We start from the raw sequence: 12919 nt of genomic DNA on the forward strand, positions 1-12919 counted from the left end.
AGAGTGGAAAGTGGAACCGAGCAGAAAGTGGAACCGAGCGGAAAGTGGAACCAAACAGACAGGGGAACTGAGCAAAAGGTGGAACCGAGCAGAAAGTGGAACCGAGCGGAGAGTGAAACCGATCGGGAAGTGAAATGGTGCAGAAGGTGGAACCCAACAGAAAGTAGAGCTAAGCGGAAAGTAGAACCGAGCGGAAGGTGGAACTGAATGGATAGTGAAAGCGAACAAAAGGTGGAACCGAACGAAAGGTAGAACTGAGCAGATATGGCACCAAGAAGGTGGAACTGAGCGGAAGGTGGAACCAAACAGATAGTTGAACTGAGCAAAAGCTGGAACCGAACAGAAAGTGGAACCAAGCAGAAAGTGTAACCGAGTGGAAGGTGGAACCGAACGGATAGTGGAACCGAACGGATAGTTGAACCTAGCAGAAGTTGGAACCAAGTGGAAGGTGGAACCGAGAAGAAACTGGAACCGAGAAGAAAGTGTAACCGAGTGGAAGGTGGAACCGAGTAGAGACTGGAACCGAAAAGAAAGTGTAAACGAGCGGAAGGTGGAACAGAGCAGAAAATAGAACCGAGCGGAAGGTGGAACCAAACAGATAGTGGAACTGAGCAAAAGGTGGAACCGAGAAGAAAGTGGAACCGCGCGGAAGGTGAAGCCTAGCGGACGGTGGAACAGAGTGGAAGGTGGAACAGAACGGATAGTGTAACCGCGCGGAAGGTGGAACAGAGCAGAAAGTGGAACCGAGCGGAAAGGGGAACCGAATGGAAGGTGGAACTGAACGGAAAGTAGAACCGAGCTTAAGGTGGAACCGAGCGGAAGGTGGAACTGAGCGGAAAGTAGAAATGAGTGAAAGGTGGAATCGAGCGAAAGGTGGAACTGAGTGGAAAGTGGAACCAAGGGGATATGGAACCAAGCGAAAGGTGGAACCGAGCGGGAAGTGGAATAGAGCGGAAAGTAGAACCGAACGAAAAGTGGAACCGAGTGGAACGTAGAAATGAGCGTAAGATGGAACCGAGCAAAGGTGGAACCGACCGGAATGTGGAACAGAGCAGAAAGTGAAACCGAGCGGGAAGTGGAATGGAGCACAAGGTGGAACCCAACAGAAAGTAGAGCTAAGTGGAAAGTAAAACCGAGCGAAAGGTGGAACTGAATGGATAGTGCAACTGAGCGGAAGGTGGAAACGAGCGGAAGGTAGAACTGAGCGGAAATTAGAACTGAACAGAAAGTAGAACCGAGCAAAAGGTGAAACTGAGCAAAAGGTGGAACCGGGCAGAAGGTGGAACCGAACAAAAGGTGGAACCTAGCAGAAGGTGGAACTGAGTGGAAGGTGGAACAGAGTGGAAAGTGGAACCGAGCGGAAAGTGGAACCGAGCGGAAAGTGGAAACGAGCGGAAGGTGGAACCAAAAAGATAGGGGAACTGAGAGAAAGGTGGAACCCAGAGGAAAGTGGAACCGAGCAGAAGGTGAAACCGAGCGGAAAGTGAAACCTAGCGGAGGGTGGAACCGAGTGGAAGGTGGAACTGAACGGATGGTGTAACCGAGCGGAAAGTAGAACCGAGCTTAAGGTGGAACCGAGCTTAAGGTAGAACCGAGCTTAAGGTGGAACCGAGCGAAAGATGGAACTGAGCGGAAAGTAGAACCGAGCGGAAAGTGGAACCGAGCGGAAGGTGGACCCGAGCAGAAAGTAGAACCAGGCGGATGGTGGAACCGTGCGGAAAGTTGAACCGAGCGGAAGGTGGAACCGCGCGGATAGTGGAACCGGGCGGAAGGTGGAACTGAGCGGAAGGATGAAACAAACGGAAATTGGAACTGAGCGGAAAGTAGAACCAAGCGAAAGGTGGAACCGAACGGATAGTGGAACCTAGCGGAAGGAGGAACCAAGTGGAAGTTGGAACCGAGCGGAAGGTGGAACCGAGCAAAAGGCGGAACCGAGCGGGAAGTGGAATAGAGCGGAACGTAGAACCGAGCGGAAGGTGGAACCGAGCAAAAGGTGGAACCGAGTGGAAGGTGGAACAGAGTGGAAAGTGGAACCGAGCGGAAAGTGGAACCGAGCGGAAAGTGGAACCAAACAGATAGGGGAACTGAGCAAAAGGTGGAACCGAGCAGAAAGTGGAACCGAGCGGAAAGTGGAACAGAGCAGAAAGTGGAACCGAGCGGAAAGGGGAACCGAATGGAAGGTGGAACTGAACGGAAAGTAGAACCGAGCTTTACGTGGAACCGAGCGGAAGGTGGAACTGAGCGGAAAGTAGAAATGAGTGAAAGGTGGAATCGAGCGAAAGGTGGAACTGAGTGGAAGGTAGAACCCATCGGATATGGAACCGAACGAAAGGTGGAACCAAGCAGGAAGTGGAATAGAGTGGAAAGTAGAACCGAACGAAAAGTGGAACCGAGCGGAAGGTAGAACAGAGCGAAAGATGGAACCGAGTAAAGGTGGAACCGACCGGAAGGTGGAACAGAGCGGAGAGTGAAACCGATTGGGAAGTGGAATGGAGCACGAGGTGGAACCCAACAGAAAGTAGAGCTAAGCGGAAAGTAAAACCGAGCGAAAGGTGGAACTGAATGGATAGTGGAACCGAGCAGAAGGTGGAACTGAGCGAAAATTGGAACTGAGCAGAAAGTAGAACCGAGGGGAAGTTGGAACTGAGCGGAAGGTGGAACCAAGCGGAAGGTGGAACCGAATGGATAGTGAAATCTAGCAGAAGGTAGAACCTAGCGGAAGGTAGAACCGAGAGGAAATTGGAACTGAGCAGAAAGTAGAACCGAGTGGAAGGTGGAACAGAGTGGAAAGTGGAACCGAGCGGAAAGTGGAACCGAGCGGAAGGTGGAACCAAACATATAGGGGAAGTGAGCAAAAGTTGGAACCGAGCAGAAAGTGGAACCGAGCGGGAGGTGAAACCGAGCGGAAAGTGAAACCTAGCAGACGGTGGAACGGAGTGGAAGGTGGAACCGAACTGATAGTGTAACCGAGCGGAAGGTGGAACAGAGCATGAAGTGGAACCGAGCGGAAAGGGGAACTGAATGGAAGGTGGAACTGAATGGAAAGTAGGACCGAGCTTAAGGTGGAACCGAGCGGAAGGTTGAACCAAACAGATAGTGGAACTGAGCAGAAGGTGGAACCGAGCAGAAGGTGGTACTGAGCGGAAAGTAGGAATGAGCGAAAAGTGGAACCGCGCGAAACGTGGAACTGAGTGGAAGGTAGAACCGATCGGATATGGAACCGAGCGAAAGGTGGAACCAAGCAGGAAGTGGAATAGAGTGGAAAGTAGAACCGAACGAAAAGTGGAACCGAGCGGAAGGTAGAACAGAGCGAAAGATGGAACCGAGCAAAGGTGGAACCGACTGGAAGGTGGAACAGAGCGGAGAGTGAAACCGATCGGGAAGTGAAATGGAGCACAAGGTGGAACCCAACAGAAAGTAGAGCTAAGCGGAAAGTAGAAACGAGCGGAAGGTGGAACTGAATGGATAGTGGAAGCGAACAAAAGGTGGAACCGAACGAAAGGTAGAACTGAGCAGATATGGAACCAAGAAGGTGGAACTGAGTGGAAGGCGGAACTGAGCGGAAGGTGGAACCAAACAGATAGTTGAACTGAGCAAAAGGTGGAACCAAACAGAAAGTGGAACCAAGCAGAAAGTGGAACCGAGTGGAAGGTGGAACCGAACGGATAGTTGAACCTAGCAGAAGTTGGAACCAAGTGGAAGGTGGAACCGAGAAGAAACTGGAACCGAGAAGAAAGTGGAACCGAGTGGAAGGTGGAACCGAGAAGAGACTGGAACCGAAAAGAAAGTGTAAACGAGCGGAAGGTGGAACAGAGCAGAAAATAGAACCGAGCGGAAGGTGGAACCAAACAGATAGTGGAACTGAGCAAAAGGTGGAACCGAGCAAAAAGTGGAACCGCGCGGAAGGTGAAGCCTAGCGGACGGTGGAACAGAGTGGAAGGTGGAACAGAACGGATAGTGTAACCGAGCGGAAGGTGTAACCGAATGGAAGGTGGAACTGAACGGAAAGTAGAAATGAGCGAAAAGTTGAACCGAGCGAAAGGTGGAACTGTGTGAAAGGTAGAACCGAGCGGATATGGAACCGAGTGAAAGGTGGAACCGAGCTGGAAGTGGAATAGAGTGGAAAGTAGAACCGAACGAAAAGTGAAACCGAGTGGAAGGTAGAACAGAGCGAAAGATGGAACCGAGCAAAGGTGGAACCGGCCGGAAAGTGGAACAGAGCAGAAAGTGAAACCGAGCGGGAAGTGGAATGGAGCACAAGGTGGAATCCAACAGAAAATAGAGCTAAGCGGAAAGTAGAACCAAGCGGAAGGTGGAACTGAATGGATAGTGGAACCGAGCGGAAGGTGGAAACGAGCGGAAGGTAGAACTGAGCGGAAATTGGAACTGAGCAGAAAGTAGAACTGAGTGGAAGGTGGAACTGAGCAGAAGGTGGAACCAGGCGGAAGGTGGAACCGAACAGATACTGGAACTGAGCAGAAGGTAGAACCGAGCGGAAGGTGGAACCGAGCAAAAGGTGGAACCGAGCAGAAGGTGGAACCGAGCAGAAGGTGGAACCGAGCAAAAGGTGGAACCCAGCAGAAGATGGAACCGAGTGGAAGGTGGAACAGAGTGGAAAGTGGAACCGAGCGGAAGGTGGAACCAAACAGATAGGGGAACTGAGCAAAAGGTGGAACCGAGCAGAAAGTGGAACCGAGCGGAAGGTGAAACCGAGCGGAAGGTGGAACCGAACTGATAGTGTAACCGAGCGGAAGGTGGAACAGAGCAGAAGGTGGAACCGAGCAGAAAGGGGAACCGAATGGAAGGTGGAACTGAACGGAAAGTAGAACCGAGCTTAAGGTGGAACCGATCTTAAGGTGGAACCGAGCGGAAGATGGAACCGAGCGGAAGGTGGAACTGAGCGGAAGGTGGAACTGAGTGGAAGGTGGAACTGAGCAGAAGGTGGAACCGAGCGGAAAGGGGAACCGAATGGAAGGTGGAACTGAACGGAAAGTAGAACCGAGCTGAAGGTGGAACCGAGCTTAAGGTGGAACCGAGCGGAAGATGGAACCGAGCAGAAAGTGGAACCGAGCGGAAGGTGGAACCGAGCGGAAGGTGGAACCGAGTGGAAGGTGGAACTGAGTGGAAGGTATAGCCAAGCAGATATGGAACCGAGCAAAAGGTGGAACCGAGCACAAAGTGGAACCAAGCGGAAGATGGAACCGAGCAGAAAGGGGAACCAAATAGAAGGTGGAACTGAACGGATAGTAGAACCGAGCAGAAGGTGGATCCAATGAAAAGGTGGAACCGAGCAGAAGGTAGAACCGAGTGGAAGGTGGAACCGATGAAAAGGTGGAACTGAGCAGAAGGTGGAACCGATGAAAAGGTGGAACCGAGCAGAAGGTAGAACCGAGTGGAAGGTGGAACCGATGAAAAGGTGGAACTGAGCAGAAGGTGGAACCGATGAAACGGTGGAACCGATGAAAAGGTGGAACCGAGCAGAAGGTAGAACCGAGTGGAAGGTGGAACCGATGAAAAGGTGGAACTGAGCAGAAGGTGGAACCGATGAAAAGGTGGAACTGAGCAGAAGGTAGAACCGAGTGGAAGGTGGAACCGATGAAAAGGTGGAACTGAGCAGAAGGTGGAACCGATGAAACGGTGGAACCGATGAAAAGGTGGAACCGAGCAGAAGGTAGAACCAAGCAAGAGGTGGAACCGGTTCCAGCAGCTTCGTTCCACAGCGATTCCATATCATGAGTTAAAACCAGTAAAAGTCCAACAGCAGACTTAAAGGCCGTTAAAGGGTTAATGAGTAAACCGCTGGCGGGGGAACGGCGCCCTCTGGTGGTCGGTGATGGTTCACCTGCTGATTGGAGGAAAAGTTTTTATTTGTAATAAAACTTCATGATGAAAACTTTTCTCTCGTTTCCAAAAATAAAAGCTGAATCTTCCTGAACTCCATCAGCTCCACTTGCTCCACTTCCCGCCAGCCTATCACCACGCAGCACCGCCACACCTGGACCGGGCCGGATCAGGACCCTGTCGGACCTGCAGGAGGATGGTGGACTGGACCGGATCAGGACCCTGTCGGACCTGCAGGAGGATGGTGGACTGGACTGGATCGGATGAGGACCTGCAGGAGGATGGTGGACTGGACCGGATCAGGACCCTGTCGGACCTGCAGGAGGATGGCGGACTGGACTGGATCGGATGAGGACCTGCAGGAGGATGGTGGACTGGACCGGATCAGGACCCTGTCGGACCTGCAGGAGGATGGCGGACTGGACTGGATCGGATGAGGACCTGCAGGAGGATGGTGGACTGGACCGGATCAGGACCCTGTCGGACCTGCAGGAGGATGACGGACTGGGCCGGTTCAGGACCCGGTCTGGTTCAGTAGCGCCATTGGACCGGTGTGTCAACACGTCCGTTACCACGACAACCGTTTTAATAACAAACATAAAAAGAAACAACTTTGTGTTTTAAAAATCATTTAATAATCATTTAAAGTCGTGATTTTATGATCGAAATGTTTATTTTCCAACACGAGTCGTCTAACCGCTAAAACTCCCGTCTTTCCACCCGGACTCGCCGTGAAACCAGGTCACGGTCCAGTCTAAAACCACAGCGTTGATTCAGTTTCCATAATCTGGGATTAACCAATCAGCTGCCAGACGGCGTCTGATTGGCCCAGCCAGAACGACCCGAGTCTGATGGAGTCTCAGTCTGGACCGACGTCCGAACCGGCCAGGAGTGGTTCTGGAGCTTCACGGTGCTGGGTCCAGGTCAGTTCAGCCAGTCCAGATCATCATCGTCGTCATCTTCATCACCAAACAGCGGGGCAGGAGGCGGCCGACCCTTCAGGCTCTGCAGGGACAGACGGACAGGGTCAGAACATCACGCGTCCAACTGGGACGGGTCAGAACCTCTCCAGAACCTTCCTCACCAGCTCTTCCTCGTCATCTTCCTCAGCTGGTGCAGCGGGAGGGTTGGTGGGAGCTGTGCTCTGGAAAAATGGCTCCTCTCCATTTTCCTCACCCCTCCCCCGAGTCGGACTGAGAACAGCAGAAGACAGACGGGGACAGGAAGTTAGTTTACAGGACGGCGAGACGGGGACACGTTAAATTCACTTTTAACCCTGAACAGGATTAAAAGTTCATGAAACCCCCGATTTTCAATCATCTCTTTTGTTTTGCTGCTATTTAATATGAGATGATTGTCACCGCAGCATTTAACAAACTGACTGACCAGTTCTCTGTACTCTGCTTCTTGTCCATCCCTGATACACCCCACAACTGCAGAGTCATCAGAGTATTTCTGCAGATGACAGGACTCAGAGTTGTACTGGAAGTCTGAGGTGTACAGAGTGAAGAGGAATGGCCAGAGTACAGTTCCTTGTGGTGCACCAGTGCTGCTGACCTCCATCTCAGACACACAACCTTTCAGTCTCACAAACTGGGGTCTGTTTGTGAGGTAGTCATAGATCCAGGTGGTTGTGGAGGTATCCACCTGGAATTTATGGAGCTTCTTACATAACAAAGCAGGCTGAATTATGTATATATATATATATATATATATATATATATATATATATATATATATATATATACATATGTATGTATACATTTATTTCTATATATTTGCCAATTTATCATTTTATTTGGAAGGGACAATGCATATTTAGAAAACAAAAGATCAGTTCTTGCTCGATTTAGCCAAAAAGTTAATATTCATGAGTTGTCTCTGATTGGTTCTTATAAAGGAAAAATAGAAAACACTGTGAGGAGACGGGCAACACACCAATCACAAAGAAGCAACAATATTATTATATTACCATGATATCACAATATCATCTTGGTATTATGATATCACTATATCATGATATTACCATCATAACAGTATTATTATATTACCATGATAGTATTGTAATATTACTATGATATCATTGTGGTATCATGTTACAAAGACCAATAAAACTTTTAACTGTATTAAAAAGATGAAATTGTAACTCTGGTAAGAATTCAGACTGTGGGTTTACTGGTGGTTACTGGGAGGCAGTGGAACCATCCCGCCCCGTCCGGCAACAGGCACCTCTGCAGACTAAACCCAGTTCAGACTCGGCGTTTAGGACGACGACTCACCTTGTTTCCTCTCCAGAACTGTTCTGAGGAGCGCCCGGTGGTGGAGGTGGGTTACACGGAGGTCCAAAGGCTCTTGTAGCAGCAGCAGTTATTTCCTCCACTTTCTCCACATCGGCTTTTCTTCCCCGTCCGTCTGCAGACGGCTCCTCAGGTCCCTCATCTGGATCCGCAGACTTGTTCAGGCCTTTCTGTTCTGCACTAGAGTCTGAAGCAGGGGGACGTTGCTGGTCCTGGTCCTGGTCCTGGTGCTGGTTCTGGTCCTGGTCCTGGTCCTGGTCCTGGTCCTGGTCCTGGTGCTGGTCCTGGTCCTGGTCCTGGTCCTGGTCCTGCTCCTGGTCCACCACAGACTCCACTGCTGCTACCTCTGACTTCTCAGCTGTAGGTTCAGATCTGGAGATCTCGTGGACGCTGGCGGCCTCCGGACGCTCCGCCTGGCTCAGCGTCTCGGTTTGGTCTTCCTGAACCGACTGAGTCTCACTGAGTTGCCGCGAGTCCGAGTCGGCCGTGTGGTCTTCCTCCTCCTCCTCTTCTCCCTCTCCGTTCACATGGAGGTTCTGATGAGGTCTTTCCTCCCTGTGTTTCCTGCCTTCACTTTCTTCTCCCGCCTCCTCTTCAGCCTCCTCTTCCTCCCGACCGGGTCTGAGGGACGTCTTTTCCGTCCCACTGAGCAGCTGGAGAGTTACGTTCTGGTAAAAAACAGAATTCAGTCACTTTGTTTCATCCCTCTTTATAAAAATACAACAAACTTTAACTGTGATATGAGCCATTTGGGGGGAGGAGCTTTGTAACTGGTTGCTATAGTAACCTCCTGAACGTGAGGAGCAGAACCGAGCGGCCAACAGACAGACCTGACTTCACGCCGCTACCGCCGTCTGACGGCAGGTGAAAGTGTCATGGCGTCAGTGTTCTTCACTGATTATTAGTCAACATGAGGTTTTTTCCTGAACAGCTGATTTCATGTTTGTGTCAGAAATCAAGAAATGACCAAAATGAAAAACAAAAAATCTGAATGAGAAATGTATTTATCTTTAATGGACTGGAATAAAGAAATAAAACAATGACCTACATTTACAGAAGTTAAATGGAATAAACTTTCTAATAGATTTGGGATTTCACTCAGAAAATAAGTTAGTCAGTAAAATGAACCAAGAAATAAATAGAAAATAGAAAAAATAAAATAAAGCAGCCTTCCTTGAAAGGATTCGATATAACAATTAATAAACAATTTATTAGTTTATTAACTAACTAATGAATAAAGAAAACCAAATAAAAGGCGGACTTACCTTAATGGTGGTGATGATCACCGAGAGGACCGCCTGGCCGCTGTAAGATTCGTTCAGGTCGAACTCGCCTCGCAGGGAGTGAAACACGCCATTCATCACTCGTTTCACCTGCAACAACAACAAACTGCTGCAACACAAGTATCTGTAGCGTGTCCACAGACCCGCGTCGTTCTGTCAAAACATCTGCAAACGAAGCAGAACAAGCCGGAAACCGGGGAAGGTTCTGGGATAGAAACGTTTACGAAGCCTCCAGCTGGGATGTGACTGCAGTGGTTCCTGTTTGGGCCGGCCGTTTCATTCTCAACCTAAACTTTTCATTTTCCCATCACACATTCCCACGTTAGACCTCAAGAAACATTCAAGCCGAGCTGATGTAAACAAACATGAGTGTAGATATAAACGGCTGATTGTAAAACTGAAAACAACAATTTTCAAAACAAATTCTTCCATTGAAACCCAGAAATGTCCCAGGAGTCATCACATCACAATACAATGCCACATAAAGGATTTGTTTCAGTCCAAAACCCAGTTCATGTCCACGAAAAGACAGAGAGGACATCACAGGTTAGACATTTCCAGGGTAGGTTAGTCCTCCTGTCCACCAGGAGGCAGCACTTACATCTGCTTTAGGTGGGCGTTAGTCACCACCTACGTCTACATGGAGCCAAGTCTACCGATCCGTTTGATCTGATCCGCTCCTTCGCAGTAAAAATTATCCATATTTACGTCTCGTTCTGAACGAAACGTGTCAAACCGAAGGATTTTTATTGGCGTTCACAGAGATGGAATATTCCTTTCCCAAACTGACCGTAGTGTCGTGCAAGCAGCAAGTTGTCAGGTTGCGTTCTGACAGCACGTGCTCTGACTACGTGGAAACGTGCACCGGAGACGTTCCCGCTTTGGGGAAGACGGCAACGGATTACAAAACAACGGCAGAAATTTGCTTTTAGAAACTGGTTTTGGTGATTTTTCAGCTAATCATAGAAATGTCTTTGCAGTGGGAAGACTGCCGTGTGGACAGTTAGGATTAAGACCAGCGTGTCCGGTGTGGACGAGCCCAGCGACGTCAGGGGGAGCAGGTCGACGTGGGACAAGCCGGGGGACGAGCCGGGAGACGAGCCAGGGGACGAGCCGGGGGACGAGCCGGGGGACGACCCAGGGGACGAGCCAGGGGACGAGCCGTGGGAAAAGCCAGGGGACGAGCCGGGGGACGACCCAGGGGACGAGCCGGGGGACGAGCCGGGGGACGAGCCGGGGGACGAGCCAGGGGACGAGCCAGGGGACTACCCAGGGGACGAGCCGGGGGACGAGCCGGGGGACGAGCCAGGGGACGAGCCGGGGGACGACCCAGGGGACGAGCCAGGGGACGAGCCAGGGGACGAGCCGGGGGACGACCCAGGGGACGAGCCAGGGGACGAGCCGTGGGAAAAGCCAGGGGACGAGCCAGGGGACGAGCCGGGGGACGAGCCGGGGGACGAGCCGGGGGACGAGCCAGGGGACTACCCAGGGGACGAGCCGGGGGACGAGCCGGGGGACGAGCCAGGGGACGAGCCGGGGGATGAGCCGGGGGACGAGCCGTGGGACGACCCAGGGGACGAGCCAGGGAACGAGCCGTGGGACGACCCAGGGGACGAGCCGTGGGACAAGCCAGGGGACGAGCCAGGGGACGAGCCGGGGGACAAGCCAGGGGACGGGCCGGGGGACGTGCCAGGGGACGAGCCAGGGGACGAGCCAGGGGACGAGCCGTGGGACAAGCCAGGGGACGAGCCGGGGGACGAGCCGGGGGACGAGCTGTGGGACGAGCCAGGGGACGAGCCAGGGGACGAGCCGTGGGACGAGCCAGGGGACGAGCCAGGGGACGAGCCGGGGGACGAGCCGGGGGACGAGCCAGGGGACGAGCCGGGGGACGAGCCAGGGGACGAGCCGGGGGACGAGCCGGGGGACGAGCCAGGGGACTACCCAGGGGACGAGCCGGGGGACGAGCCGGGGGACGAGCCGTGGGACGAGCCGTGGGACGAGCCAGGGGACGAGCCAGGGAACGAGCCGTGGGACGACCCAGGGGACGAGCCGTGGGACAAGCCAGGGGACGAGCCAGGGGACGAGCCGGGGGACAAGCCAGGGGACGAGCCGGGGGACGAGCCGTGGGACGAGCCGGGGGACGAGCCGGGGGACAAGCCAGGGGACGAGCCGGGGGACGAGCCGTGGGACGAGCCGTGGGACGAGCCGGGGGACGAGCCGGGGGACGAGCCAGGGGACGAGCTGTGGGACGAGCCAGGGGACGAGCCGGGGGACGAGCCGGGGGACGAGCCAGGGGACTACCCAGGGGACGAGCCAGGGGACGAGCCGTGGGACAAGCCAGGGGACGAGCCGGGGGACGAGCCAGGGGACTACCCAGGGGACGAGCCGGGGGACGAGCCAGGGGACGAGCCGGGGGATGAGCCGGGGGACGAGCCGTGGGACGACCCAGGGGACGAGCCAGGGAACGAGCCGTGGGACGACCCAGGGGACGAGCCGTGGGACAAGCCAGGGGACGAGCCAGGGGACGAGCCAGGGGACGAGCCGGGGGACAAGCCAGGGGACGAGCCGTGGGACGAGCCGGGGGACGAGCTGTGGGACGAGCCAGGGGACGAGCCTTGGGACGAGCCGTGGGACGACCCAGGGGACTACCCAGGGGACGAGCCGTGGGACGACCCAGGGGACGAGCCGTGGGACAAGCCAGGGGACGAGCCAGGGGACGAGCCGGGGGACAAGCCAGGGGACGAGCCGGGGGACGAGCCGTGGGACGAGCCGTGGGACGAGCCGTGGGACGAGCCGGGGGACGAGCCAGGGGACGAGCCGGGGGACAAGCCAGGGGACGAGCCGGGGGACGAGCCGTGGGACGAGCCGGGGGACGAGCTGTGGGACGAGCCAGGGGACGAGCCAGGGGACGAGCCAGGGGACGAGCCGGGGGACAAGCCAGGGGACGAGCCGGGGGACGAGCCGTGGGACGAGCCGGGGGACGAGCTGTGGGACGAGCCAGGGGACGAGCCAGGGGACGAGCCGTGGGACGAGCCAGGGGACGAGCCGTGGGACGAGCCGGGGGACGAGCCGGGGGACGAGCCAGGGGACGAGCCGTGGGACGAGCCAGGGGACGAGCCGGGGGACGAGCCGTGGGACGAGCCGTGGGACGAGCCGGGGGACGAGCCGGGGGACGAGCCAGGGGACGAGCCGGGGGATGAGCCGGGGGACGAGCCGTGGGACGACCCAGGGGACGAGCCAGGGAACGAGCCGTGGGACGACCCAGGGGACGAGCCGTGGGACGAGCCAGGGGACGAGCCGGGGGACAAGCCAGGGGACGAGCCGTGGGACGAGCCGGGGGACGAGCTGTGGGACGAGCCAGGGGACGAGCCGTGGGACGAGCCAGGGGACGAGCCGTGGGACGAGCCAGGGGACGAGCCGTGGGACGAGCCAGGGGACGAGCCAGGGGACGAGCCGGGGGACGAGCCGGGGGACGAGCCAGGGGACGAGCTGTGGGAC

The 12919-nt window shown here is 54.7% G+C and overlaps 1 protein-coding gene across 1 annotated transcript in view; it reads right to left on the reverse strand.

The window, feature by feature from the left end:
* Positions 1 to 6471: 6471 nt before the first annotated feature.
* Positions 6472 to 12919, reverse strand: part of fkbp15b (FKBP prolyl isomerase family member 15b) — a 75462-nt gene continuing 69014 nt past the window's right edge. Inside the window, exons 26-29 of the mRNA XM_079251325.1 lie at positions 9404 to 9511; positions 8121 to 8806; positions 6926 to 7034; positions 6472 to 6846 (exon numbers count right to left, since the gene is read on the reverse strand). Coding sequence (XP_079107451.1) covers positions 6766 to 6846; positions 6926 to 7034; positions 8121 to 8806; positions 9404 to 9511 — 984 coding nt within the window. The 3' untranslated portion in view covers positions 6472 to 6765. The remainder of the gene's footprint in view (positions 6847 to 6925; positions 7035 to 8120; positions 8807 to 9403; positions 9512 to 12919) is intronic.

Source organism: Telmatherina bonti (genome assembly GCF_933228915.1).
Source record: "Telmatherina bonti genome assembly, chromosome: 13".
Lineage (NCBI taxonomy): Eukaryota > Metazoa > Chordata > Actinopteri > Atheriniformes > Telmatherinidae > Telmatherina > Telmatherina bonti.